This window comes from Gobio gobio, assembly GCF_949357685.1.
Source record: "Gobio gobio genome assembly, chromosome: 19".
NCBI lineage: Eukaryota > Metazoa > Chordata > Actinopteri > Cypriniformes > Gobionidae > Gobio > Gobio gobio.
This window is the reverse complement of record NC_137112.1, coordinates 10,152,995-10,178,717: the sequence shown is the minus strand read 5'-3', so window position 1 is coordinate 10,178,717 and position 25,723 is coordinate 10,152,995. Positions and strand designations below refer to the sequence as shown.

The window sequence follows — 25,723 nt, the reverse complement described above, 5'->3', positions numbered from 1 at the left end:
TGTTTCAATACTTGGAGAATCAGCACTTCTGAATGAATCTCTTGAATGACTGATACATACGCATTTTTTAACAGTCACTTGACTGTTGGCGTAGTGATGTAATCGATACAAACGTTATTCAAATACTTTCAAAAGGTGATTTTTCCCTATTTTGATCACTACTGTAGACATCAGTGTTTAAATCTGAGCTATAAGCTTAGTAACTTGGAAATGACAATACTGTGTGGCAAGGCCGTAACCATGTCTTGAACATTGGGGGGCAATTTTTTATAAAACCTAAAAGAAACAGAACAGTGAAGGAAATTTGAGGTAATTCTAATTGGGAAATAATCATTTTGAACTATTTGCAAATAATTATTGGATTAATTTGCATTCAAATATGCACATATGCTTTTATTTGTATGCCTAATATGTCGAAAACATAAAATGTTTCTTTTTCTCTTCATGCTCAGTTAGGAATTCCATGAATCACGTAAATGCATATTTTCAATTCAAAACGGTCATATATGAGAAAAAAAAAGTCAAGAAGTTTCCATCACTGGATGTTACTGTTGGCCATCTAACATTTATATTGCAAAACCTTCTTATCTCACTGCCTTTCAACGTTAAACTGACACTTCGGGCTCGTAGACTGTAAAAAAAGATGGACAAAGCCCCTTCACTCTCTTCCATTGTGGAAAAGTGAAGCCGCCAATGTCCGAATATGGCGCTGACATCTTGCGCTGATTTGGAACCTGCGCCTGCGCAATAGAGAACAGGAAGTAGAGCCACACTCACGCAGTATCTGTTAGTACGGTTTACTGCAGAACAACTCATGTCGAAATAAACAGTTAAGGAAATGTAGAAATTAAAGTTAAAAGCTCCAATCTCATCCCGAAAATCCCGAAAAAAAGTCTGCTGGTGCCTCAGTGACAACTTCACTCAGAAGCTGTCAATCATGACGTCACACCCCGTTTTTATAGCATCAAATAACTAACTAAAACCAAATTGTAGAAATATTTGTTTTAAAAATCAATAAAAAAAAAAAGAACTCTTGAACTTAGGTAATTCTAAGTGATAAAAACAGCCTAAAGTGACAGAAACCATCTTTGGAAAAACGCTTGTTCGCGCTGGAATGAATGCTCTGCTTCTGTGAACATAAACCCCGCCTACTTTGATTTGATTGGCCATCTGAATCATTTTGATGTTGATGAGCGTTGTTAGACCGCTGAGGCAGACCAGACAAAAAATGTGACTTTTAAACCTTTTTGTCATCCAATCAATAACATATATAATGACATTATGTCTGCTGCATAATGAAGTGCAGCAGACAGTGCAAGAATTTCAAATATTGGCGGGGACAATTTGGCCATTTCTAATTATTGGATGGGACTTGTCCCCCTCAATGACTATGGTGGTTAAGGCCAGGGGCGCCGCTAGCAATTTTGGGCCCTATGAAAGAATAGGAGGTTAGATCCCCTACCGCACCCACTCCGCAACAAATATACAAGCCAACTATCCAAAATCTCTGTCTGCAATTTAATAATACTGATTTATTATGCAAAATAAGTAAGGCTGCCCCCGACTTAAGTCTTTTCTACTAGTAGTTGTTAATTTAAGCCATTAGTCAACTAAGCACTTTTTTAGTTACAATTAATTTAATTACATTAATATATATACTGGAGAGGATTCTAAACCATAGCCTATTGAGCGTTTAAGTAAAATAGTAATGATTATGAATGTGTCAAAAATAGCAAGGAGACTTAATTAATTAATTGTTTATTAATAAACTAGTGTTTTCTGTGTCAGTGTCAGCTGCAAAGATGAAGTTGAAGATGCCGACTCGCAATCTCCGCGATGGTGAACGCGCCAAGAGAGAAATGCACATTTCATACAGATTACAAAATCAGAGAGTGGCCAATTTCTTTTAGTTTTTAATGGTTTCGATTAAATGACATTTCAAGCTTTCTATTGACATATTCCTGTCTGTGAGGCAAGTAGCATATCCGCTGAGTTTCGGTTCATTTATGATACACGCTCTGCCATATTTGCTTATTATTTATTAAATCCAGGCAATTGGTTGATGTAACATTGATTAAAATTAAGATACAATTTATACCAAACTAAATTCACTTTAAAGAAAGGCTTTCTACGAAACAAAACTAAATGAAGTGGTCAAAATCATTTCTGATCCACTCCAGGTCCTCCGACATTGCGCATGTTATTATGACGTGTCCTATCTTACTCATGCTGTTCACTTTTCATAATCAACATAGATTAAAAAATAATATAATATTTAAACATACATATGAAACTAAATACCTTTTTTTAATGGCTACAACAAGTATAGTAGCCGACAGTACAGAGCAATTTCATGTCGGATTGGGATTTGAGTGGGTGAGTCTGAGCGGTTCATGAGTGGATTTTGCCTTAAATGCAGAAATAAGCCATACTTTTTTTATTTTATTTGCAACTCTTTGGTCTACATTTATACATTACTACGAGTACTGTTATTACTAATAAAACGTGGTTGTGGTTTGTGAAACCGTTTCATATCTAGACTACCTTCTCTGGCTCAGCTAACACAGATTTGAATGTTCCAGTGTGATTTTGCCAAAGGTTAAATAGATATGGCCGAATCGTTGTCATTTAGGAATAAGATTGTGTGGGTGTTTGAATCGAGATTGCGATCTTTGTTTTTTCACGATTCATCATGCAGCTCTGTCTTAAAAACATTGAATTGAATTTCATCTTTGTCCAATTTTCACACTTAAGCAATCATTATAACTGGGAAATAAACATCTTTACATTTGTACAGCATTAATTCAGAACAACCAACCAGCATCTAAGCGGGGAAAAGGGGTGGGGATTAGTCATGATCGACATCCAGCACAACCAATCTGCTTGCTCCCACACAGAGGGCAACAGGGGAATGCGTCTGGTGTGGAGCCAATTGGGCACAGCGTTGCCTGCTGAAAGCTCTGCTGAACTGTGAAAGGAATCCAAGAGGCATTTTTTTGACCCGGCCATGAGCCCTATCATTAACCTTAACAAGCATGAGCGATTTGCTCGTAAGCATGTCGGGTGAAACAACCTGACTGTAGTGAAAGTCTTCCATTTATGGCGAGCACTTCTGCAGAGACGTTTGCACAGCAGATACTCAAGTATATGGATATGTGCAGTTCAGAAATATCTCTCGCCAAATGTGCTCCACCCTCTTGCCCCAGGCTCTGCTCTCACCCTCATTCACGATGGGATTTTGGGGACGAGGTATTTATAGGAGTATTATAGTATTCTTAGCTCTGGTTTCCATGCATCTTGCAGTGCTTGTGCAAGCACTCGATGCAGATAAAGAGCACAGTGAGGCCCTTCCTCCAGTGTGTGTGTGTAGAAGTCCCAGCTCCTGTTCCCACTCTCCTTACAGCCAAACACAACTCACACTGGTGCTCTTGTTCCAGGGAAACTCACGGGGCGCTTCTTCCTCTCTCCCTGCAGTCGTGACCTCAGGCGGCTCTCACCTGACATAAACAAACTACCCTGAGACTGAGCCCAACATTTGGACATAGTCCTTAAGAATAGTCCTTAAAGAACCCCTGAGATTAAAATGGGGCTTTTATGTCCATTCGCATCGATGCATCTATATTCTAGTGGCTTTGCATCAATGACCTAGATTTTACATTGGACAATGTAATTGTCATGGGTGTCAAACCCAGGATTGTCTTGTTCCAGGCTTCACAGTGTTCGTACAAGACTGTGTGGCTTGCAATCAAGGGTAGCCAGGTTTCAAGATTTCACTTTGCTAGTGTAAACCACTGAAACACAGAAGTGCTTCTGAAGTGGCATTCACACAGACACAGTTTAATGTTGCTCAGAGGTGGCACGAATGCATTTCACACAGAATCTAAAACTGGCATAATTTAATCAGGCTTTTATGCTGCATGATGTCTTCACACAATTTTGAGCAAGCACAGAGCAGCCTTAAAGGAATAGATGAAAATTACCCCATGATTTACACACCCTCTAGCTATCCTAGGTGTATATGACATTCTTCTTTCAGCCAAACACAATCAGAGTCATATTATATAATCTTCCAAGCTTTGTAATGGCATTGAATAGTCCAAAAAGCGCATACATCCATCATAAAAGTAATCCACACGGCTCCAGTGGGTTAATAAATGGCTTCTGAAGCGAAGCGATGGGTTTTGTAAGAAAAATATGCATATTTATAACTTTATAAACTATAAATCAATGGCTTCCAGCAATGGCCGTACACGCTCTCACGAGAGAGTCAAGTTCCGGCAGAAGGGTGTGAAGGGTGACCACCCACCGTATGATGCTGGCAGTGCCGTCACAAGGGCTGTGCCAAATGTGTGATTTAGAGGGCCTGGCCTGCATTTCATGTAGTTTATGTATCTTTTATTTTTGCACCCAACATCAATAAAATAAAATAACCTGCTGTAAAATAAAAAAAAGTAACATTTTTAGGCTGCTCTGCCTCAGCGGTCCAACGTCAGCCCTCGTCAATGTCAAAATGATCGAGATGGCCAATCAAATCAAAGGCGGCGGGTCTTACTGTCTGTCACAGCGCAACGAGAGCTCGTGGAAAGATGCAAGTAGATGTAAGTACTGTCTTAGATGATAGAAATGTTCAGCAACCATCTAGTGATGCAAACGACTCAACTTTTTATGAAATTTTGCTGTTTTGAATTAAAAATAAGCTTGAATCATGATTCATGTAAATCATAAATGAATATGACAAGAAACATTTGCCTTTTGACTATTAGACATACGAATAAGAGTCAATGTGTGCACATTTTAAAATAAAAATTCTCAAATAGTTTAAATTGATTACTTCATAACTACCAACAATTAGACCTAGAACTTATTTTACCATTTTTATTTACGCATTCCCTTCAATTGCTTTTAATCATTTAATATTTAATTTCTTTCTTTATTATTATTATTATTATTATTATTATTATTATGCAGTAGATCTTACAATTCTTATGAGCGTCAGTCAGTGAGCACGGCAGCACACGTCAAGATTGTATGGAGCTTTACTCTTTAATTTTAACCAAATATAAAGTGGCAAACCACTTTTTTTAATTTGTCGATCAGATGCGCGTGAAAGTTGCGTTCATTGCTATAGCAACCAGCCCTCCACCACACACACACACACACACACACACACACACTCCAGGGATCCTGAGAGGATTTTATGGTTGTTATACTCTCATTAACTTACGATTAAAGTTAGGGAGTCCCTGCTAACATACAAACCGAAATAACTAACTGTTCTCACGTCATGTAACGTTAACAGTGTAGGTCAAAAATACATAAACGAAGGTTTATCGTCTAATTTGATTTTTTATATATTTTTTATATTTCTATGTTTAAGGTCTACATTATCTGTCTTACTAAGGAGGGACTCTTATTTTGATGGGTATTATAGTCTACGGTCAGTGAAAGGGAGAGCTAACAGTTTATCGGGGTTGTTTTGCTGAGTTTATTACAGCTTATTAGCACCCCCGAAAAGGTCTGTATATGTTTGTTTACTGTGAGTGTTTTTGTATAATTTGTTGTGTGTGTTAATGATAATGCAGCGGAGAGAGAGAGAGTTTGTGAATGAGACATTAAGGTGCACTTCTTATGCTGTGAAAAACTATGTAATAAACTTCATAAACCATCAGTAAAGTCTGGCCATCATTCAGACGTGGTCCACTACATTCTGGGTCCAAAAACATCTTGGGACAAGGGTTTCACACTGACAGCCGTTAGCAACACCGTTTGTTTGTCCGAGTTAGCAACAGTAACTAAGGGGGCGGGGCTTACCGATAAGTCAATTGCAGAGGGCCTTGCACGTCATCTAATTGCAATTACTATAGTGAGCATTACATTTCAGTGACAAATCCCATAATAAGGAAATGTAACTATAATGTAGAAATGCAGTAGTGAGTTATATAATATAAATATAAACATATCTTTAACATGCATTGGGGGAACAGTGTTTCGGTATAATGGAAAATATTTCAGAAAGTCAGAGCACCTTAAAATTATACGTGACTGAATAATTTAGGACAGAGATGTGTTAATGACACTCAAGATTGTAATATCGCAACACAAAGAACATATTCAAATAATATTAAATTATCATATAATATTCAGGTTGAGCTCCAAAAAAGGTAAATATTTCAAAAATGTATTTAGAATAATAATATTTCCTTGTATAATCCATAATTATTATTTTAATTAATATCTAATGATAATTAATCATTATATCCTACCCCAGGAATATACATGTGTACAAAGGCATACTGTATGTGTACATTAAGCTTACAAAGCAAGTTACACATATGAATTATTAGTATGACAATAAATTAGCCAAAAATTCTTAATTGCGCATATGAATCTCTCACCAAGGCAATCAATTTCTATCTATAATTCCCTGGATGGACGATTATTCTTCTGAATGTGCTGATTATTTTAAGAGGCAGCTATATGAGGCAATAACACTGTGCAGGTTATTGCCTCTGTGCCACGAGGAAATTATGCTGAGCGGATGAAGACGTGTTGCCATGGTAACTGCGGATATTCCCAACACGTGCACAGCCACGATGTTCTTTATCCTTCCCGGAGAAGAACTCGACAGGAAGCAACCAGTGCTGCTTTTTGATTATCGCTTTGACAACTGGATGGAAGGTGCTTGAACGCTTCCGGATTTAACAGGCCCTTTGACACACAGTAGGCACACCGCATCATCAGGGCTACATCTAATTAAGCTTTTATTGAGCAATGCAGGGCTGTGCAGTGGAGACACCTACACGTCGAATAATTAGATGGGACTGGACACAACTAGGCCTGAGTAATTACTGCAGTGTGCCACTTTGTACACCGCTATTCTTTTTCTCGCTATGGCTCAGAATCCACAGACCTGCAATCCGTAATGCCACACAGAACATGCCCTATCAACTTTTCCTGGAAGAAGCACAGACGAGAGGGAAAGAGTAGATAAACTGAGCATTCTGGATGCAGGGATTAAATTAAATAAATTGACAACTATATTCTGAAGAGCCTGCGATTAACTGTTTAGCATGTTTCAGAAGTGGAGTGATGGCAAGGGCAAGGTGGCCCGAAATGTGCCTGATAGGATATTAACGCCTCATCATGTAGATGTGAGGTCACCGTTTAGAAATGAACCAAATACTCACACGTCATTGAATGCTTCTAGAGTGGTAGCGGGCGAGAAAACATCCAGAAGACCAATTACCTGGAACAAGGACAAAAGTCATAGATAATTAGTCTGAATCATGGCAACATTAGAAGATTAAGGTAAATCATAAGAAGACTGTGGACATAAAGACTCCTTTAATCATTTAAAGAAGGTGTTTTTGCTCTATTCCATGAGTGTACACTTCAACTGAGCACACATACTGAACCAATTGTACTGTAAACACATTATACAAGAAAATAAGATGCACTTCGTCATGACTGAAGCTGTTTTCTTGCTGTTGGTAAGCATGCGGCCCATTGTGGTTCCCCTCAAAGGAAACAGCACACAGAGTGAGAGGTGTTGCTTCCACTTGTGAGCATCCTCTGTGAAACTCTCATGTATATATTTTGTGTGGGCATCACTTTTATCACTCTCTCTCGCTCTCTGCAGGAGGAGGAGAACGTGCATTTCATACTGGTTAAACTGTTGATGCACTTCTGCACATGGTAACGTTCGTGTAACTTGGCCATCGCTGGCTGTCAGTGTTTTAGGCAAAGTGACGACCATTAATTACACAATTGTTCAAAGAGGTAGATAAAAAAAGTCTCTTCTGCTCACCCAGGGTTCATTTATTTGATCAAAAATACAATAATATAAAAAAAAAAAATTAGGTTACACTTTATTTTAAGGTGTTATTGTTACAGTGTAATTATATTTTTAAGAATTGAGTAATATTAAGTGACTACATGTACTTAGGGTAGGATTAGGGTTTGGTTTAAAGGGATAGTTCACCCAAAAATAAAAATTCTGTCATCATTTACTCACCCTCAAGTTGTTCCAAACCTGTATGAGTTTCTTTGTTCTGCTGAACACTAGGGTTGGGTACCGTTCACATTTTAACCGGTACCGGTACCAGAAATTCGGTACCGGTACCCAACGGTCAATTTTTCCGGTACTTTTTGGATGTTTACATCAATAACTGTAAAGAACCTGTAAGTCATTTATAAAAGTGTTATTGACATTATGCCAGAGCTGCCCTGGTCGCTGACTGCCATTGCGCACAGAGACACGCATGATTCGTATTTAAATAGTCTTTTTGCGGTTTAATATTCACAGACACTAGTCTAGATCACCAGATGCGTTCTCAGGTACCGAAATTTGGAAATATACCCAACCCTACTGAACACAAAAGAAGATATTTTGAAGAATGTTTGTAACAAAGCAAATAGAGCAACCATTGACTACCATAGTAGGGAAAAAAATACTGTGGTAGTCAATGGATGCTCTATCTGCTTGGTTACAAACAATCTCCTAAATATCTTTTGTGTTCAGCAGAACAAAGAAACTCATACAGGTTTGGAACAACTTGAGGGTGAGTAAATGATGACAGAATTTTCATTTTTGGGTGAACTATCCCTTTAAGGTTAGTTGCATGTAATTATGCATAATTTACTGTTATTACTATAGTAAGTACATGTAACATATGTAACAAGAACACTGCAAAATAAAGTGTTACCAAAAATTATTACAATTTAAGAAAAATAAATGTTTTCTATTTTACTATATTTAAAAATGTAATTTATTCCTGTGATGAAAAGCTGAATTTACAGCATCTTTACTCCAGTCTTCAGTGTCACGTGATCCATCAGAAATCAATCTTTTGATTGAGATCAGGGAATTTGGAGGCCAAGTCAACACCTCAAACTCGTTGTGCTCCTCAAACCATTCCTGAACCATTTTTGGCAGGGCGCATTATCTACTGAAAGAGCCACAGCCACCGGGGAATACCATTTCCATGAAAGGGTGTACATGGTCTGCAACAATGCTTAGGTAGGTGGTACGTGTCAAAGTAACATCCACATGGATGGCAGGACCCAAGGTTTCCCAGCAGAACATTGCTCAAAGCATCACACTGCCTCAGCCGGATTGCCTTCATCCCATAGTGCATCCTGGTGCCATGTGTTCCCCAGGTAAGCGACGCACACGGCCATCCACGTGATGTAAAAGAAAACCAAGCCGCCTTCTTCTATTGCTCTGTGGTCCAGTTCTGATGCTCCCGTGTCCACTGTTGGTGCTTTCGGCAGTGGCCAGGGGTCAGCATGGGCACCCTGACTGGTCTGCGGCTATGCAGCCCCATACGCAACAAACTGCGATGCACTGTGTATTCTGACACCTTTCTATCAGAACCAGTATTAAATTCTTGAGCAATTTAAGCAACAGTAGCTCGTCTGTTTGATCGGACCTCACGGGCCAGCCTTCACTCCCCACGTGTATCAATGAGCCTTGACCCTGTCGCCGGTTCACCTCTGTTCCTTCCTTGGGGCACTTTTGATAGATACTGACCACTGCAGACCGAGGACACCCACAAGAGCTGCAGTTTTGTTCTGACCCAGTCGTCTAGCCATCACAATTTGGCCATTGTCAAACTCGCTCAAATCCTTACGCTTGCCCATTTTTCCTGCTTCAAACACATCAACTTTGAGGACAACATTTTCACTTGCTGCCTTATATATCTCACCCACTAACAGGTGCCACGATGAAGAGATAATCAGTGTTATTCACTTCACCTGTCAGTGGTCATAATGTTATGCATGATCAGTGTACGTTTACAATTTATTTTGATCATATTTCGTTGCCCTCAGAAAAAAATTGTCTATGAACCAAAACTCGTAGCTTGTATGCCATGTGCCAGGTCTTGCCACTGGTCACAATACAAAAACGGTGATTGATGTTTGAAGAGCCGATCTGTTCACGGATTTGAGGGTTATTAAACATTAACATCTGTGAGACAGACAGACAGACAACGGCAGGGCACACGAATCTGCGTGCGTGCAGGAAAATGAAGAAAAAGAGAGAAATGGAGAGCGAGTAGGTGGCTGTGATCCAGCATAGAGTTTCACCCACGCTCAAACAGAGGCAGCACAGATTCGTGGACTCAGGCCAGAAGGCAAAAAAAAATTAAGGCCGTTTTTTTCTATGCAAAAACATGGTGAGTGCCTTGACAACAGCAGGCAAATAAGCACATCGCATAGGAACTACTGCATGCCTGCTGAAAAACAGCAGTTCTTAAATGCACGTTTGACCTTTGGCCTAGGCATTTTGAAACAAAATAAGAAACGTGGAACACAACACGTACATTATGCATTTAAGATACTGCAGGGAACGCCGCACATGATACATTAATAGTGCATAATCTCTCCCCACTCCCTCATTAGCTTGCAGACAAAAATCAATATGGTTTCATAACGCGCAGATGAATCCCCACTGGGATCTGTGCTGGCAGAGGATGTGAGGTTGCTTTAATAGTCATGAAAGTGGAAGCAGAGGAAAGCACAGATTATGAGGAAAAGAAAAGAGCCGCATACGGGTTCTGTGAGAACTTCAGAAATACAGTAAGCACAGCCCAGTGAAAAAAGAGCTGCAGAAGTGCAGGTTAAACATCTTTCTTACGTTCTCGTGTTTCATGTGTTTCAGCAGCCGCAGTTCTCTGTATGTGCGCTTGGCGTGGATGATGGACTGGAAGGGCCGGGACAGCTTCTTGACTGCGATCCTCAGGCCTGACTTTGCGTCTAACGCGGAGCTGTGGAAAAAAAGAACACCATGTTATGGATTCGATCAACATCGCAGACCACAAGATTACAGGAGACTCCTAGTTCCACAAGCAATGATATTGTAGGAAAGAAACACATTCCTAAAAAGCTAGGATCATAATCATAAGATCATTTGAAATGGAATAAATGGTTTTAAAAGAACAAAATGCTCCATTACCATAATAAAAGGGGTGTGTTTCATACAGCAAAACAAGAATTATCATATGCAAACTAGATTTGTGTAAACCACTTTTCACAGCCATCTAGATTTAATAACACTTAAATATCAGCTTCCTTCTCCTCTCAGCTCCAGCAGAGAGAGAAAAAGACAATGGAAAGACTGATCCTTGCTATTAGCAATTTTTCAATTTTATATGATATGCCTCTGATGCGTGGAAAGGTGTATTTGTAGGTCTACCATCTCATTAAAGGTGTTCATGTCTTTCTTTCTTCAGTGGAAAAGAAATTAAGTGTTTTGGTTTTTGGTTTGGCCGATGGTTTGGCTAGATAAGACCCTATTCCTAGTCTGGAATCGGGCAGAGCCTCTGAAGCCCTTCCTTTGAAACTGCATTAATTTGGACCTAAATGGAGAAAAATCCTGGAATGTTTTCCTCAAAAAAACGTCAATTCTTTTCGACTGAAGAAAGAAAGACATGAACATCTTGAATGACATGGGGGGGTGAGTAAATTATCAGGAAATTTTCATTTTAAAGTGAACTAATCCTTTAAACCATCCAATAGGCTGTAAAATGAACTAGCCTATCAAATCATATTTGTTGAAGTGCGTTACATGTATTACAGCAAATTAAACTGTATAAATGATCAGATGTAGTGAATAAATTAGGGGTGCTCCGATTGAGCGGCAACCGATCTCGATCGGACGATAATCGCTTTGGGATGATTGATCGGCGGTCTCCAAAAAGGCCGATCTCATGAACCGATCGCATGCTGACGACACATAAAACCCGCACCTGCCGTGAGAGCTAGGGCATGATATGCAGCGACCAGTGGCCACCCCACTCACAACTGCTGTGTATCTTTTTTTTTTTGTTGACAAAAATTTTGTTTATTTAAACGCAAAACCATCTCTTTAAGACCACAAAAAACGTGAGACTTCAGACGTCAGATGCGCACTCCAAGATCTCCTCAGGGACAGGCGCAAGTCAGTTACAGGTGCCGAATGAGCTTCAGCAGATCAACAGTGAATGGCGAACAACAGATATACTATAGACTACGTCAATGTTTCTCAACTGGTGGGTAGCAAGACTGTTTTGAGTGAGTCGCATTGTGTGCAGTCAAAGAAACAACAACAAACGTAACTCTCTGTTTTTCCTATGCCATCTTTATTTTGAATGTGTGAAAACTGGTGACACTTATGTCAGATTCTGAGAGAAGCGCGTTATCTGCTGTAGGATGAGATGTTATCAGTCTATATGTCAGTAAAAATTAAAAAAAATAAATTTCCTGTCCTCAGTGTCCGGCGTTAAACTGTGCTCGCAGCATGCACTCTTAAATATCACACGCAAATGTGCCGTGCTCAGCCGCACTTTATATCACTTCAAATAAAGCGCAAAAGAAACCACGAGCATGCAAAGTCGTAGTTCTGTCATCCATTAAGTCATGAAATAAGAAAAAATGTGATTAAAGTTGCGTTAAAACTGCATGCATGTATGTATTTGTTAAATATGAGTCACATATGTCTCTGGAAAAATTTTTAATGCACAAATATATGTGAGCATTGTGCCCCAATTTGCACCAATTTATACTGAAAGATAGGCACTAATTTTGCTTTCACTTGTAAAGTAGCCTATACAAACAACAATGAACAATATTTAAATGCATAAAATAAAATGTTGACTTCCATCCTTACTCAATCATTTAAATCAATTCATATTCTTGCATATGATTCAATAGAGAACACATGTTTTTCTTTTACTGAGTAAAATTTGATAGAACTGTTGCAATTATTTATTTTGACAACTAATATAGAAAATTAAACATTCAGTCTTTAGAAACAGGCCTTACAGACTAACTCAGAATTGTTGAAGAGTTCAATGATTATATAACATTCAATTAATAATTAAGGCTACCGGTAGTTATTATCTGCATGTCACATCCATGAAAGATGCAACAATGGAGAAAAAGATATTAGGGGTTTTGAGAACCAGAACCTGGCTGACTGAGCAAGTTAAACTTTAGCTATAATGTTAGCCCCTTGTCTGGAGGTGAGGAATAAAAAAAAAAATGTTGGATATCCAAAACAAGTTGGATAAAGGTGTTATTTAGATTTTTTTTTTTTCTCACTGTGGTGAGATGGACTTTGTAACGACGTTTTAAGAGCCTTTTATGGGTCCTGGGAGTGTAAATGTACTGAATGCAAATGGAGGCCTTTCTGAAGCCTTTCTCAGCCATCAGCTTTCAACTAAAATATCTTCGTTTGTGTTCCGAATATGAACGGAGGTCTTACGGGTGTCGAACGACATGAGGGTGAGTAATTAATGACAGAATTTTCATTTTTGGGTGAACTAACCCTTTAAGTCTTGCCAGTGTTCAAACCGCTCAGCACTCGCGCGCACGGTCTGGAGAGACACACACACACACACACACACAGGCCATCTCACAAAAAGCTTGCGAGTACAAATTGCGCTGAAATGGTCAGATACATGTATGTACTAAATTACCGTCTTGACCAGTATGCACGTAAACCCCGTCGTGACTCGCGAGTGAACGTTTGTGCAACTGCATGTAACCGTATCCGTGTTCGCTCTTAAAGTGACAGCTGTCGAATAAACTGCTGCTGTCTCTGAGTTTCTCTTTGTCTTGTGTTGTTTGATGAACGTTTATGGCACTCACTGCTCTTGAATGACTAACTTTTGCAACCTTAAGTGTAAGGATTAATCTAATTTAATTTATTCAGGGAAGACCAATATTAATTTACCTTTGATTTCTTATTAAATGTCTTTAGTATTTCTTACTTCAATACTAATGTTAGACCTACCTGAAAAATTGTTTTTAAAAACAAAAATGCACTGCATGATCAAATATTTAGGTGAGATAATTATATACATTTATTATATACATTTATTTGGGAAAGATAGCCTACAGTAGCCTTAAGTTATCTCATTTTCTAAAATAAACACTTGGTGATTCTTCAAGATCTTGACTCAGTTTCATTTCTACAAATGGTGCAAACTCTGCAAGATTATAGATAAAAGATTGCCATTCCCCTGCCATTCTGTGATCGGCAGTGATCGGCAATCGGCAGATCATGAACTTGGTGATCCGTGATCGGCCCCAAAAATGCTGATCAGAGCATCTCTAGAATAAATGTACTGTATTAGTAATATTATTAATATTATAATATATATTATAATAGTGGTATAACGATACCCTCATGTCTTGATACATATCACGATACTGAACTCACGATACGATACTCAAAGACATATGGTAAAAGGTTAAAAATGTACTGTTGAATAAAATGCTAAATTTGGTATTAAATTGGGGGTGGAAATGAACAGGCTTGGACCTGGATCTGGTAACCCAATGCTCTTGACTGACTGAATAACTTTTTTAACTTCAATAATGATTCATCTTTATTTATTTATACAGTGAATATTATAATATGCAATGTTATTTTATATTTGATTACTTTATTCAATTTCTGTACCTGAAAAACCTGAATTTTATATGCATCTTTGCTCTATTTGTATGTATTTGTGCTGTTGCTTATAGTTTGATTATATGTTCTTATTTTGTTTATTTTTATTTCACAAATGTCCCAATAACCCTGAACATAGCACATACCGAACCGGACCAATGAAAAAAACCGAACTGTGAGTCATTTCAACGGTTCCACCCCTATTTTATATGTCAAAATATCAAGGAAAATTGACCCGAATGTAAGTGAACAAAAACAGCTGAGAAAGAAAGCGCATGTGTATCAGTATATTAGATTGGTGAATTCAGTCTTAAAGTGACAGCTAATATTCCTGCTGTCGTCTGTCATTAATATTAATACAACAAAAGACAAAGAGAAAATCACTAACCGCTCCTGACAATCACTTTTATAACATTAATAAGAAAACATTTTGTATTATTTCATTCACACATGGAAGACAGCAGCGTTTTTTGTATTTAAAGGTTCAGTGGTGAGGTTGTGAATTGCAAACGCCCACCGCTCACTCCTCCCTTTCGAAGCACATAGAGAAGCTACGGAGGCCGACACAGGTCAAAGATGTCATTATCTGAGACAGCAGAGAGTAGCTAGCACTCTGTAGAGCAGTTTGTCCGTTTAGGGCTACTGTAGGAACATGACGGCGCAAAATGGTTTCTTCACTGTACCCGCTGTGCATGTAGATAGAAATGGCTCATTCTAAGGTAATAAAACATAACGATTCTTCCATTGTTCCAAAGCTTACTTGGAAAACGGAATTGGGGCCGGAGGCTGTTTGGTATGATGACCAGTTTCTTACCCAAGCTTTGTGAATTGTACAGATCTTTTGTAATACATGTACATGAATGTTCTGATATTCATATACATGGGCACATTCTCATTATGCATGTCATGTAAATGCACGCAGAGGAAATTAATTTAAAATTCCGTGTTTTTATTTAATTTCATTGTTTCATTCTTTTTTTAATTAATTTATAACACTTTGTTAAAACTGTAGTTTAAAATAGTAATGTTCAAAGCGATTGCGATTGTTTCCCGCGATTTTAATTCCTGTGTAAATGCATTTAAGCCACTTTTTCTGTGCCGAGTTTGCTGTGTAAAGATGTCTTAAAGGGATAGTTCACCCAAAAATGAAAATTAGCCCATGATTTACTCACCCTCAAGTCATCCGAGGTGTATATGACATTCTTCTTTCAGACGAATACAATCAGAGTTATATATTAAAAATGTTCTGGCTAATCCAAGCATTATAATGGCAGTAATAGTTGCTCTGTTTTTGAAGTCCATAAAAAAAATGCATCTGTCCGTCAAATAACGTGCTCAACACGGCTCCGGGGTGTTAATAAAGGCCTTCTCAAGCGAATCAATGCGTTTGTGTAAGAAAAATATCCATATTTGAAAATAAATCATTTTTTTTCTATGGCTCTGCATCAGCCATCCCTGCGCCATCACTTCCGGCGAATAAGGTCAAAATACATGCAAAATACTGGCACGATCATAGATATATACATAGATTCCTCATTAGTGCCTACGCGGATCGGTTGAATGCGGCATCTATGTTTATATATCTTTGAACGCTCCAGTATTTTGACCTTATTCGCCGGAAGTTATAGCGCTGGGAATACTAGATGACATTCGACTGATAAGAGGTAAAAAAAATAAAAAATACTGTTGGGTTTCTCGCAGAAACCGATCGTTTCGTGTCTTAAGACATCAATGTGTCACCACGAGCCACATGGTTTAATAAGGATTCGTATGTCTATGTGTTTTTACTCTCATAATATATCGCTCTCTAAAATATCCCCATTGACATGCATTATATGACTATCACACTGCAACAGCTGGAGATAAAAAAAAATCTTAATTTGTGTTCTACTGAAGAAACAAAGATATCCTACATCTTGGATGCCCTGGGGGTAAGCAGATAAACCTAAAAAAATTGTTTTTGGGTGAACTATCCCTTTAAGATTATTGGCATTTGCCATCAAAAAAAACTATATTGGTCAACCACCAGCTAAAAACCGGATGAATGCAGGCCATATGCCACAAATCTGAATACTGTCGTAATCTGGTAATGGTTATGCATTAAAATGACATGCATAATGAGAATGTGCCCATGTATATGAATATCAGAACATTCATGTCCATGTATTACAAAAGATCTGTACAATTCACAAAGCTTGGGTAAGAAACTGGTCATCATACCAAACAGCCTCCGGCCCCAATTCCGTTTTCCAAGTAAGCTTTGGAACAATGGAAGTGCAGTAACCATGGCGGCCCAGGCTGCTGCGGTCAGGAGAGCCAACAGGCTTTCCAGGAAGCGTAAGTAGGCCAGCCTCACAGATGGAAGGAGCCTAAGTTTCTTGCACTATTAGCATTCTCCAAAGAACACACCTCGCCAAAGCGTCTGCCCGCCTAGACAAATAATAACACACCGTCACAGACAAACCCACAAGACACCATAATGGAAAGAATAGCCATTTACAGTACAACAAACATGCACTCTAAAATTAATCAGCTAGGATTACAGTGTATGGATGTACACTGCCGGTCAAACGTTTTTTTTTACTGTTTTCAAAGAAGCAAAGTCTGCATTTATTCTATTTGAATTTATTTTAAAACTATTTATTTCCTTGCTGCAATTTTAATGTGCAATATTAAATTAATATGTATATAAAACTTTTGTATACATAATATACATGCAAAATACACACCAGGTTTATTATGGTTAACTGAAAACTAAAACTATTAAAAACATTTCTGTAATTGAAATAAAGATGAAATAAACTATTAGTTGAAAATTAAAAATGACGCCTTGGCATGTTGAAGCACTAAAATTATTAACTGGGGGAAAAAATAATTTTAATTGAATTTTTAATTGAAATAAAAATAAATTCAACCTAATAAAGTATTTTTTTTTTTTAAGTAAAAAAAAAGACAAAAACACATAAAAGACTAAAATTTAAGATAAAAATAACATGAAAACTACGTTTACTGTTTTTAAACTTTTTTTTTTAAGTAAAAAAGGACAAAAACACATAAAAGACTCTTTTTTAGTTTATAAAAAATAAACTAAAAAAATTATCAAAATAACAGCTAATTCCAAATATCAGGGGGAAAAAACTAAACATTAATTCACAAATATATACAGGCTAAACATTTTTTTTAAAAGTTTGTTCACTAAGGCGGCAGTTATTAGATCAAAAATACATGAAAACATATTGTAAACTATCATAATTTAAATGTATTTACACCATCATATCACACCCTTGCCACACAGGAACACATGCAAATTTTTGTGACGCAAAAGTATTGATAGGACTTTCTAAGATAAATCACGCTCAGACATATAGTTTTGACAGACACGCAATGCCAACGGTGAGGTCTAAATCCGTACAGCTTTAATGTGGAGTCTTGTAGTAATGTTTCTCTTCTCTTACATAACGACCTGAGCGTGACTCAAACTAGCTGGACGGGAGAACTAGGCACTGCAGAGTGCAGACGCTGATGGGTGTGGTGTTTATGGGAGATATCTACTTGCAAGCATTGTGAACAGACATTAGGTACAGTTAGCGAGTGATATGCAACAGCTGTGACGTTCTGTTGAAACAGAAAACAGCACACCGGTACAGCATTGGTGTTCTTCATGCATGCTGGGTCTAACCCAAAAGAAAGATCTAGTAGAGAGAGAGTCGAGCCAATGACTCAGTGCTGATTGTGAAACATGGGAAACCACCAAAGAGCACAGGAAAAGTCCCATTTCTCTATCAAACCAGGGCACGCTGATGTAGCTCGTACTGGACACAGAGATTAGTATTTAGAGAGGATTATGAAGCCTCAGGTTTTCTGTATTAACTCAAAAACCATGTACAGCCTATGAACATTCATAGATCACCAGAAGTCTTATTTTTTTAATGGAATACTGCAGTCTTAAATTTTAAATGATTTATCCGTGCACATCATTATTTAAATTTCACGTAAATCTAAACCATTAACCTCCCTTTTGCAGCGACAACTCTTCTCTGATGACGTGTTGCGTTTCACTCATATATACTGTCACAATAAAGAAAAGATTAATGCAATTTATGTCTTAAATCTAACTCAGTATAACACATCGATTCAAACATCAATAAAAAAAAAGTTAATTATACTTATTTTACGGAATGAAATGTATTTTGTTGGGGTAAGTGCTTTCTGGTAACCAATATTGATTTCAAATCACCAAAACAAAAGCGCCCCTATTTTGATAGCTCTTCCCCACACATGCGTAACCCAGGCAACGACTATGGCGGAATCTGCTGTGCCAGCCGGCCGAGGGTATGATGTTATGGGCGGAATCCGAAATCTCCCCCTAAACCCTCAAACACTATTCCCTACTTTAGTCCACTAATACAGTTCACTGAAGGAATGAATGAAAACAAGTGAGCGAATTCGGACAGCCGCTGTGTGTACATTGGCTGTACACTCGTTATGGCTGTACCACTACAAATGGCTGTCCCCTCAAATAGTGCCCTATTTAAGGCTATGTAGGGTGATTTCGGATTCAGCCATCAATAAGTGAAAGCAACGCATGTTACTATGGTAATCCAGGTAGAATGTTCAGTGAAAAAGTCATCCCTTCCATCCCAAAAACACAAACACAGTTCTCATGAACAACTCGATAACACGAGCACGACTGTCCAACTAACGAACATATTACAATTATGACAAGATTGGAGGGTAATATCGATCACGAAAAGAGGACCCAAAGGAAACAAACATATATTCGGACACACTTTGGGAGCTGACGCTTGAAACAGACAGTGGAGGAGGTTTAGACGCTCCAGGCTTATACAGTGTGGAAATGTGAAGCTGAAGTGAAAGACAATACGATCGCAAATGGACAAACAAGCGAACATGACACATGAGCATATTCAAGCAAAAGCCAGCATATATTAGTTCTGTGAAACAAAACAAAATCAATGTTACTCGCCTATCAGGAAGAAATAAAGCCACCTCGGCCTTCGCTGAGTTAAATGTTACATTCAGCTGTCGCAAAATCATTGTTAATTTTTTACCAGGAAGGGGTGGTTTTTGAAAAAAAACGCTTTTTATATATTCGGCTTCGACCTTCGCCCAAGTGTTTTATTATTATTTGGCTTCGGCCAAGAATTTTCATTTCGGTGCATCCCTACCAAAAACGCTTACAATAGGTAGGGGTGTGAATCGTCATTGGTCTCAGGATTCAATTGACCTATCCGTAAGCCCCTCCCCTCAAATGCAGATGAGCCAATGGCAGTTGAGTATCAGTTGCGCTGGGACCGAAACTCGGACATCTTTAGCTTTCAGCGCCATAGAGAAACATTGGAAGATCCGAAGCTCTCATCGGTTTGATGGTGTTTATGCTACAAAAATGGTAAAACTATGTGCCTGGGGTGCTGTAACACTGATTCCAGGGATCCTGAGAGGATATGCAAAGGCAATGGAATTTGTTTTATTCCATTTCCTAAAGCCAAACAAGACAGAGCAAAATGTCTGCTTTGGATATGTTAACATCCAGAAGATCAACAAGGATGTATACATACATACAAGTTGAAAAAACAATGCTTTTAAATCTACTAATGTCACCTAACGTTATTTATTCACAAACCTAGATAGCTAACTGTTCTCACGTCATGTACAGTGTAACGTTAGGTCAAAAACACAAGGTCTACATTTCAGTGCCTCTCCATATTAAACTTTTCTGACCCCCGATACAATTATTGTAACTAAGTAACTTTTGCTGCTGAATTATCCACCATCTAGTTTATAGTAGTATTTTTGTCATTTTAATTGGTTGTCTTTCTTTATAATGAATTTGTCTGTATTTAGTGGTTTGTGTTTAACACACAAAAGAGTGATTATCAGTTCAACACACTGAGGTATAGAAATTCAACATTGAAATCACTCATTTTGGCGCCCCTAGCATTTGCCTATTCCACCTATGCCGCCTAAAACATGAAGCCTCCGTCGACTGTGCTTTAGTTTAAAATCTTTGGTCACGGTAATATTACTTGGTCAGAATAGGATACCAAACACGCGAGACGCCAGAACATTTATATGGTTACCACGGTGTCAATCCTCGCAGTTTCGCAATTTTAATGCAGTTTAGTCCTGAAGCTTTACAGTGTGTACGTGGCCATAAACACCTTTTTTTTCTTTTTATAAAAACACAGTAAAGCATTTTCAATTGGAGTCTGTAAACTCAATTTTTGTTACTTTCATAAATGGATGCAAACTATTTTATTGAACCCAGAATGTGCCTTTAACACAGTAGCAAGGGAGACAGTTGTGGCTTCAGTTCGACCTTGTCTAGATCATGAAGAAATTGTGCCAGAACAAGAAAAACAAACTCCAGCAAAACAGGACCGAAGTAGGCCAAAGGAGTTTCCAATCAAGAGAGCCGTGAGTCAACCGCTGCGTTCCTCCTGCCCTGCACCAGATCACAAATAGCTCTGACTGAATGAGTGAAGAAACAAACTGACATTGTGCTTTTGTTCTGCTGGGTGATAAACAACACTGTTCTTCACTCAAATTAAACCTATGTTTTACAGATGGATTTTCCCTTTGATTCAGCCACTCCAAGAGAAACTCTCAATCTTCCAGAGCGCTGCAGTGAGAATCCAGATCTATTCTTTCAAACAGCAAGGCTTGTGACCTCAACAAAGTAGGACGATTGAAAACATTCACAGCCTGGAATTTTATGAAATGTCTATGCAACTCACAGACTAGAAATTCCACTGGTGCTCCAACAAAACACACCTCAAACAATCAAATGATCAACTTCACACTGTACAACATCACACTGGTAACCTATATATCCCGTCCTCAAATTTGTTTGGCCACATGGCATGATATTTAGGGATGGGTAAGAACCAGTTCCATTTTAGAACTGGTTTAAAATTTCCAAGAACCGGTGATTCGATAAGAAACGTGCATTTCAATTCCGCTTATCGATTCCTGTGTGCGCATTTTGATGCGATTTTAAACCATTCAAGCGCAAGAAGACTTGCGCTGTTTTCTGTGCTGCACACACATCCAAAACGTGCCCACAAAGCCGCCTCTTATATTGAATAGTGCGCGATACTGAACAGAGTTCTCTTCTGTGTCTGTTTGCACTTGAATGGACAAGTACACTAGGGCTGAACGATATGGACAAAATTTCATATCTCGATTTTCATGCCAGATATCTCGATATCGATACAATACGATATGACTACGTGTTCGGTGAAAACCAGAATCTGAATTAAAATGTGTTTGATTTAAGCCTACATTTCAAAAATTTGTGTCAGAAAATGTATTGTTTTTAAGCCTTTCGCACGTACGATCACAGGTGTAATCAGTCTAGGCTGGTCCCTGGAGCGTATGATCATGAAATGTTGAATTTAGCCAGAGACAGGCGCGCTCAGAGCTGTCATATATCACAACTTTTCAGTGTTTTCAACCACATACTGTTTATTTTAGGTTTCAAACATATAAATTCACAGTACTAAAAAGTACTAAAAGTACTAAAGTACTAAAGTACTAAGTACTAAGTACTAAAAAAACAATACATTTAGAGTTTGTAAAATACACACTGATGTCTATGGAAGAGGTAATAATAATCCTTTCCATTATAATTCGACACGTTTTATTCATATCAGATACACATTGTGTAAGTAACTTCAATGTTTACTCTATTCTATTCCCAGTTCACCAGCCACTTACTTTTAAGTATTTCGGGAGAAGTGGATGAATTCACGTGTTGTAAACATAGAGGTTGTAAATCCAACAGATCCGATTCTCTGAACTGTGTCTGCGGCACAAACTAACACGGCGGCGCCCATCGCGCATACAGCTCAACTAACGCGATCGTTATAAAGGTGTTTAAACAACAATATACTTCCACTTGAATGTATTTGACAATCGGAATATCAGATATTTCATGCCATAGCTAACACATTTGTGAATATTCTGAATAAAAAAGGAAAAAATGACATAAAAGCAGATCATCATTCATTCAGCGCTGTTGCTGCTGCGGTGTGTCACGTGACAAGCAATGACGCGTCACCATGGAAACGCCACCCCCCCCCCTCACAATATAGTTCCCACGTCCCTGGTAGTGTGTGCGTGCTGGCTTTAGCGGTGCATTCAAGGGCACTCGTAAAACTGATGTTTGTTGTGACTGCCAGAGTTTTATGCAGGGCGAGCGCGGAGAGGGGAAATCTATATCGTCTATATCGTTGCTTTTTTCGATAGTAATATCTTGAAAGTTCATATCTAGATATAGATACGATAACGATATATCGTTCAGCCCTAAAATACACACAAATATATGTCTTGAACGTGAACAGTTGGGAAAGAAAACGCACGTGTAACAGTGCATTAGATCCGTGCAGCTCTTAAAAGGTTAGTTCACCCAAAAGTGAAAATTCTGTCATTAATTCCTCACCCTCACGTTGTTCCAAACCCGTAAGACCTTCGTTCATCTTCGGAAAACTAATGAAGATATTTTTGATGAAATCCAAGAGCTTTCTGACCCCCCCACAGACTGCAACGTTATTACCACTTTCAAGGCCCAGAAAGGTAGTAAAGATATCGTTAAAATAGTCCATGTGACTCCAGTGGTTCAACCTTAAATGTTATGAAGCGACGAGAATACTTTTTGTGCACAAAAAAAACAAACAACAATAATGACTTTATTCAACATTTTCTTCTCTTCTGTGTCAATCTCTGACACTGTTCACATGAGCACCACGACGCATACGTGTCCAAAAATCACATCAGTCAAAAGGAATAAAATATACATAAACCAAGCCTGTAGCCCTCCTGTCAGAAACTGAAGCCTGTGCACCTCGATCGCCCTCAGGTGGCTGGTCCCAGTATAGCTCATAACCCCCACCCCTCCGTGTATTCTAATGGATTATTCTAATTATTTTTTCCCAAAGTTGGTTTCTGTGATTGTAGGCAGTTATCATCACGATTTCATTTCAAGTGTTCGTTTTTTAAATAAGTTTAGTTTTAGTTAGTTATTTGATGCTATAAAAACGGGGGGTGTGATGTCCTGATTGACAGCCGAGATTGACCGCTTCTCTGAGTGAAGTTGTCACTGAGGCACTAACAGACTTTTTTCTGGATTTTCGGGAGGAGATTGGAGCTTTAGCTTTCATTTCCATAACTGTTTATTTCACACCAACATAATGAATTGTTCTGCATCTGTGAGAGTGTGGGCGGGGTTTTGATATTGCGCCTCTACTTCCGACTCGGTCCCAAATCTGCGCAAGATGTCAGCGCCATATTCTGACCACCGGAGGCTTCACTTACTTCAGCGGAAGCGAACGAAGTCACGTCGTCCATATTTTTTTACGGTCTATGACAAACACGTTAACTAGAGAGATGAAAACGAATAGACAGGTATGAAAGGTCAGAAACTGGGACTTCGCTGGGCGGTCTGAGACAAAAACGCGAAAGTGATCGTGCATCGAGTCTATACAAATTCACAGAATGAATGCAGTGAACTCCATCTATGCAAGTGCGGAGTTTAGATTGCATTTGTATTTTCACATTTGCATAGCTGACGCTTACAGCATTTCACTAGGTTTGTAATGAGACGCGCTTGTAAACTTGTTTTCCGCCAAAATAAAAGCTTGACTGCAGTTTCTGTCAAAATAAAAGCTCAGAGGTTTATCTCTTGCATGTATAGAAATGATGACAAAAATAATTATGAAAGTTTCATTTATTTTTCAGTGAATTTGTTTAACAATATATGGCAATTACTGTCATAGGAATAATATTTGCCCATTGGCCTCCTAATCATCCCCCTATCCTGATTGGCTTCATCACTCAGTCTCCTCTCCACCTATAGCTGGTGTGTGGTGGGCGTTCTGGCGCAATATGGCTGCCGTTGCATCATCCAGCTGGATGCTGCACATTGGTGGTGGTTGAGGAGATTCCTCCCTTCCATGTAAAGTACTTTGAGTACCCAGAAAAGCGCTATATAAATGTAACAAATTATTTGTATTATTATAACCACCCCTATTGTCGATCCATGGTATATGCTTCTGTTGAAGATATCAATGTTTTAAATAATCGACCTACATTTTTTCTTGTTCAAGAAGCCATTTCACTCCTGTGTATACATCACAATAGGGAAGAAACGACTATTGCAGCTTTCGTTTCATGCCGAGGTTAGGCGGTTCTTGTGACAGGGTTATAAAAAGTGCCTTTATATTCAGCATGACAGACAGAGTGCTTCCTGTATGCCTAGAAACACGGGGCAGGGGTGTTGCAGCTTCAAGCAGGAGCGGGAATGATTGACGGTGAACAGACTTGAACTGCTTGATTTACCAGACTGAGATGTCCTGGGAACACACACAATGCAGTGCTATTTATATCCCTGACAGAGGACACCGCCGGGACAGGATCCGCCCACATTATCAGGGACTGTCCAGGAAAATGAAAGAGACCAGAATGGACCATCCTCCAGATGTCAGCAGCATTCAAAGCAACGCTGGCTTTTCCTTCCTGAAACCCCACAAGCCACACGGCAAACGTTTTGCTCGTATTCATTAGCCCAACACGCATGCCGATACGAGCATAATCAATGCGTTTCCTGCAGAGGTTTGATACCGTGTTGAGTCACCACTGTCAAATCTGGGTCTTGAAGGAAAACAACTCAATCTAGAGTAGCTCATGTAAATGATGTAATATTTAGCACAGGTTTCTAACAGGAGTCCTCTTCACAAGCATGACTAAGCCAGCTCAGTGGTGAGGAGACCACCTAATCCTGGAATTATGAGTCAGAGGCGAGAGTGACATCATTCTGTCCTCATGGTCCGACTCCTTCAACAGGCCTTCACTTCACATGCAGCCATCCAATCAATGCACTTTTGGCTCACCTGATTTTTTTTTTCTTTTTTTTTTCGTTTTAGTGCTAGCTGATACTACTACTTTATTCTTTATATCTATATTACTCATGCAAATTATTTATTCAAATTAAAATAAAATTATTTTTATGCATAATTGAATTTTTATATCAAATGGTCAGGTCAATAACATATCCACAACTGAGGCCTAGTCCACCCGTACACGGGTATTTTTATAGCCAGAGTTTTTCCTCCTCCGTTTAAAAAAAACAATCGCGTCCACACAAGCACGGTTTAAAAAAATTCTCTGTCCACATGAAAACGCGAAACCATGCTACGATTGGCTGCTTGATTTCCACATGGGTCCCATCCACGGCATGCCATGGGCTCAGTGAAACCCTTCTAC

General features: G+C 38.7%; 1 protein-coding gene across 2 annotated transcripts in view; it reads right to left on the bottom strand.

Moving 5' to 3' along the window:
* The window catches only part of mapk14b (mitogen-activated protein kinase 14b), a 50,938-nt gene that overhangs the window by 22,360 nt on the left and 2,855 nt on the right, over positions 1-25,723 (bottom strand). For both annotated transcript variants that reach the window (XM_079843741.1, XM_079843740.1), the window contains exons 2-3: positions 10,640-10,769; positions 7,188-7,246 (exon numbers count right to left, since the gene is read on the bottom strand). In XM_079843741.1, the coding sequence (XP_079699867.1) occupies positions 7,188-7,246; positions 10,640-10,769 (189 nt within the window). The remainder of the gene's footprint in view (positions 1-7,187; positions 7,247-10,639; positions 10,770-25,723) is intronic.